Source organism: Crocuta crocuta, unplaced genomic scaffold (genome assembly GCF_008692635.1).
Source record: "Crocuta crocuta isolate KB4526 unplaced genomic scaffold, BGI_CrCroc_1.0 scaffold75, whole genome shotgun sequence".
Taxonomy (NCBI): Eukaryota; Metazoa; Chordata; class Mammalia; order Carnivora; family Hyaenidae; genus Crocuta; species Crocuta crocuta.
In genome coordinates this window covers 1,703,470-1,708,484 of record NW_027530350.1, presented here as the reverse complement: position 1 = coordinate 1,708,484, position 5,015 = coordinate 1,703,470, and the positions used below count along the sequence as shown (strand labels likewise).

Genomic DNA, 5,015 nt, shown 5'->3' with positions numbered 1-5,015 from the left:
CGAGAAGAGCTTTGAATAAAAATATTAGGTAGTTGGAATTCTCCAGCCAAGCCAAAATAAAACAAATTTAAACAGCGCGCGGCTGGGGTCCTGTGTTCCGGCCCAAAACTGAGAGGCTCTGGGCTGCAGGGGGCGCAGTCGTGGGGTCCGGCTCCCAGTCACTCGCGACCGTGCTCTAGCCAATTGTCTACTCACAGAAGCAGCTGCAAACATCCTTTCTCTGCTACTCTGGACCCACTGCCTTCATCCCCCCTCCCCCAATCCCTCCCTGGGTTCTTGGCTTCGCAGCCGCTGCACCGCGCGGACCTGACGTCTGGGGGTTACACTAAAGGCACCAGGAGGCCGCTGTCCGACTGCNTGTGTGTGTGTGTGTGTGTGTGTGTGTGTGTGTGTGTGTGTGCTTGTTTTATTTTTTGCTTTTTGGCAATTCCAGGGCCCTACTTCATTCTCCTCCACTCTCCTGCACCCCCACCTACCTGCTTGGTCTCTCTACGGAGGGGAATGGAGAGAAGGGAACTCCTGAACGTCTTCTGAAAAGACCCTAGGACATATTCACTCAGGTTTGAGGGAAAGGAAAACACAGATTGGATGCTGATGGCAGGAATAGAATCTGGATTCAGAAGAACATTTACTAAATACAGTCTGCTTACCAAATCCATCACCCTTAATTTTTTTTTTTCAGGCAGAGCATGGCTTTTGTTTTTACCTCTCCTCCTTCATGTGTATTTGCATAACCTGTTCAATAAAGCTCTTCAATAAGAATTCGGCTTGCTCCTGCTTGGAGCTCCAACTCCCTGGTCTTCACGGATTCTGGGGGTGAGGAGAATACCTGTGGGGGGGGGGGCGCACCGCCAAGCCTGGCCAGTCCCAGGACCGCCCAGCCCAGAGTTTGGCAATACCAAAGTTCCACACGTTTGTAGGCAGATGGTTAAGTTCCCCCAGGTTAGTGCCAGGTTTCAACCTCATGCTGTGATTTTGTTCTGGAACGGGATGAGTGTTGCTTCTCCAAGCAGCCCTATTAGAACAGAAAGAAAATCCTCTAAATAGGCGGAACAAGGCATCAGGAGGGAAAGTTCTCTAAATGCACTTTAATACGAGCCGGGTATTGTGTGGAATTCAGCGCCCATCACCGTTTAGCCGGAGAGTTATGGCAGTGATTGGGGATGAATAGAGGAACATAATGGATACATGTGGCGTTTGCTCATTATATTCAAGTTAGCCCAACTTCGCAGTGGAAACTGTTCAACTTTCTCTCCCCTTAGCTTGTCACAGTGAAATAATACAGACATTGGGGCCTCCAATGGGATCGCCTGCCACGCCATTCTATTTCCACTGCTAACGAGGGCTTCATAAGCCTTTGATACAGTCTGATCTTTGAAACCTTTCCAAATCTCCTCAAGCTTATGCTAAATCCTATTTGGAACTTTTTTTTCCTGGCCTGCTAGCGCCCAGGGCTTAAGAAAGCCATTTGTACAGTGACATGCATACTAACACATCGCAGAGCTCTTTTCTGAAAGGGAAGTGGCAGTCCTGATCGCCGCGGCTCACACGAGTAAAACACAATTGCGTACACAAATTTGAATAAAATCAATTCTCTCTTAATCTTAGGACTTCTAAATCAAGAGACTGTATCTGAGAGCCATGTGAAGCTGCGAGAGAAGGCTAGCAAAAGGTGGAAGGGAACGAGGTTTAGAAGCCTCCTAGATGCAAAACGTAGAAAGTGGGTGGGGGGTCCCGAACCACTGTCGCGAAATCCAAGCTTGTTTGTTCTCGTTTCAAACAACCGGCTCTGGACAGGCACAATTAACAAAACCATGCACTCGTTTTACTCCCGGCGACCTGTGCCAACTCCTCTGTATTCAGGGCGCTGACAGGAACGGGGGGAAAGGCGAAAGGAGTTAAAGAAACAAAGAAAAGATTCACTCATTTTCCTTTCTTGTTTTCCCCTCTAAGCCTTTCCACGTTAAAGGGATTGTCAGAGGCTGGCGTAGGAGCGGCGCCAGGGCGAAGCTGCCATTGGCTGCCCGGCTCTGGTTATTTGCATATCAGCTGCTATAAAAGCGGAGGCGGCGCGCAGCGGCGCAGCTCCAGCAGCTAGAAGGAAGGGAGAGGTGTGTAGTGTGGGCTGGTCTGAGCGCCGGAACCTCGAGCTGCAGCCCTCAGATCTTCCGCACTGGGCTCGCAAAGAGCGTGCTCCGAGGAGCCTGGGACTCACGCCCGGACCTGCACCTGCAAACCAGAGAGGAATTGCTCCCTCAGCCTTTTGGAATAGTACTTGGGGCTATCGGCATGAGTCCGGTGAGGCGCGGGGGCAGCCCCTGCCTTATCCCTCTACAGCTCTTCAGCCTCTGTTGGGTTCTCTCAGTGGCCCAGAGCAAAACAGTGCGATACAGCACCTTCGAGGAGGACGCCCCAGGCACGGTCATCGGGACCCTGGCTGAGGACCTGCATATGAAAGTATCCGGAGACACCAGCTTCCGCCTGATGAAGCAGTTCAACAGCTCGCTGCTGCGGGTGCGCGAGGGCGACGGGCAGCTGACCGTCGGGGACGCGGGCCTGGACCGCGAGCGGCTGTGCGGCCAAGCGCCACAGTGCGTGCTGGCCTTCGACGTGGTCAGCTTCTCGCAGGAGCAATTCCGGCTGGTGCACGTGGAGGTGGAGGTGAGGGACATCAACGATCACGCGCCGCGCTTTCCCAGGGCCCAGATCCCCGTGGAGGTGTCCGAGGGCGCGGCTGTGGGCACGCGCATCCCCCTGGAGGTGCCGGTGGACGAGGACGTGGGCGCCAACGGGCTGCAGAGCGTGCGCCTGGCCGAGCCTCACAGCCCCTTCCGCGTGGAGCTGCAGACGCGCGCGGACGGCGCCCAGTGCGCGGACCTGGTGCTGCTGCAGGAGCTGGACCGCGAGAGCCAGGCCGCCTACAGCCTGGAGCTCGTGGCCCAGGACGGCGGCCGCCCGCCGCGCTCCGCCACGGCCGCCCTCAGCGTGCGAGTGCTGGACGCCAACGACCACAGCCCGGCCTTCCCGCAGGGCGCCGTGGCCGAGGTGGAGCTGGCCGAGGACGCGCCCGTGGGCTCCCTGCTGCTGGACCTGGACGCAGCCGACCCCGACGAGGGTCCCAACGGCGACGTGGTGTTCGCCTTCGGTGCGCGCACCCCGCCCGAGGCACGCCGCCTCTTCCGCCTGGACCCGCGCTCGGGGCGGCTCACCCTGGCGGGACCCGTGGACTACGAGCGCCAGGACACCTACGAGCTAGACGTGCGGGCTCAAGACCGCGGTCCCGGGCCCCGGGCCTCCACCTGCAAAGTCATCGTGCGCATCCGCGACGTCAATGACAACGCTCCGGACATCACTATCACCCCGCTGGCCGCCCCAGGCGCGCCTGCCGCCTCTCCCTTCGCCGCTGCCGCCGCCGCCGCCGCTCTCGGGGGTGCGGACGCGACCTCGCCGACCGGGCCTGGGACGCCAGAGGCCGGCGCCATCTCGCTGGTGCCAGAGGGGGCGGCGCGCGAGAGCCTGGTGGCGCTGGTCAGCACCTCGGACAGAGACTCGGGCGCCAACGGGCAGGTGCGCTGCGCCCTCTACGGGCACGAGCACTTCCGGCTGCAGCCGGCCTACGCGGGCAGCTACCTGGTGGTGACCGCTGCGTCCCTGGACCGCGAGCGCATCGCTGAGTACAACCTGACGCTGGTGGCCGAGGACAGAGGCGCGCCCCCGCTACGCACTGTGCGGCCCTACACGGTGCGCGTGAGCGACGAGAACGACAACGCGCCACTCTTCACACGACCGGTCTACGAGGTGTCCGTACGTGAGAACAACCCGCCCGGGGCCTACTTGGCCACAGTGGCCGCCCGGGACCCGGACCTGGGCCGCAACGGCCAGGTCACCTACCGGCTGCTGGAGGCCGAAGTAGGCCGTGCGGGGGGCTCGGTGTCCACCTATGTGTCGGTGGACCCGGCTACCGGGGCCATCTACGCGCTGCGAAGCTTCGACTATGAGACGCTACGCCAGCTCGACGTGCGCATCCAGGCAAGCGACGGTGGCTCCCCTCAGCTCTCCAGCAGTGCCCTGGTGCAAGTGAGGGTACTGGACCAGAACGACCACGCACCCGTTCTGGTGCACCCGGCGCCGGCCAATGGGACACTGGAAGTAGCGGTCCCCGGGCGCACGGCAAGGGACACGGCGGTGGCGCGCGTGCAGGCCCGGGACGCGGACGATGGTGCCAACGGGGAGCTGGCATTCGAGCTGCTGCAGCAGGAGCCGCGAGAAGCCTTTGCCATTGGCCGCCGCACGGGGGAGATCGTGCTCACCGGCGACCTCTCGCAGGAGCCGCCGGGCCGCGTGTTTCGCGCTCTGTTGGTTATTTCCGACGGCGGCCGTCCCCCGCTCTCCACCACTGCCACTGTCAGCTTCGTGGTAACAGTAGGTGACGGACGCGGGCTGGTGGCGCCCGCCAGTGCAGGGAGCCCGGAGCGCTCTCGCCCGCCCGGCTCTCGGCTCGCGGCGTCGGGGCCGGCTCTACAGTGGGACACTCCGCTGATCGTCATCATCGTGTTGGCCGGAAGCTGCACGCTGCTGCTGGCCGCCATCATCACCATCGCCACCACCTGCAACCGCCGCAAGAAGGAGGTGCGCAAAGGGGGGGCCCGCCGGGAAGAGCGGCCCGGGGCGGCGGGCGGCGGAGCCTCGGCTCCCGGCTCCCCGGAGGAGGCTGCCCGGGGAGCCGGGCCCAGGCCCAACATGTTCGACGTGCTCACCTTCCCTGGCAGCGGCAAAGCGCCCTTTGGCAGCCCCGCGGCCGACCCGCCCCCGCCCGCGGTCGCAGCGGCCGAAGTGCCGGGCTCGGAGGGCGGCAGCGCCACCGGGGAAAGCTCCTGTCACTTCGAGGGGCAGCAGCGGCTCCGCGGCGCGCACGCCGAGGTGAGGCCTTCCTTCGGCTGGGCGCCCCTCTCCGTGCTCCGCGGACAGGCTGGGGGAAGGGACTGGCGGGGGTCTGGGTGTGCTTGCGCGGGAGA

At 61.9% G+C, this 5,015-nt stretch overlaps 1 protein-coding gene across 1 annotated transcript in view; it reads left to right on the top strand.

Moving 5' to 3' along the window:
* The first annotated feature begins 2,099 nt into the window (after nt 1-2,099).
* Nucleotides 2,100-5,015, top strand: part of PCDH8 (protocadherin 8) — a 4,805-nt gene continuing 1,889 nt past the window's right edge. The window contains exon 1 of the mRNA XM_077765660.1: nt 2,100-4,920. Coding sequence (XP_077621786.1) covers nt 2,290-4,920 — 2,631 coding nt within the window. The 5' untranslated portion in view covers nt 2,100-2,289. The remainder of the gene's footprint in view (nt 4,921-5,015) is intronic.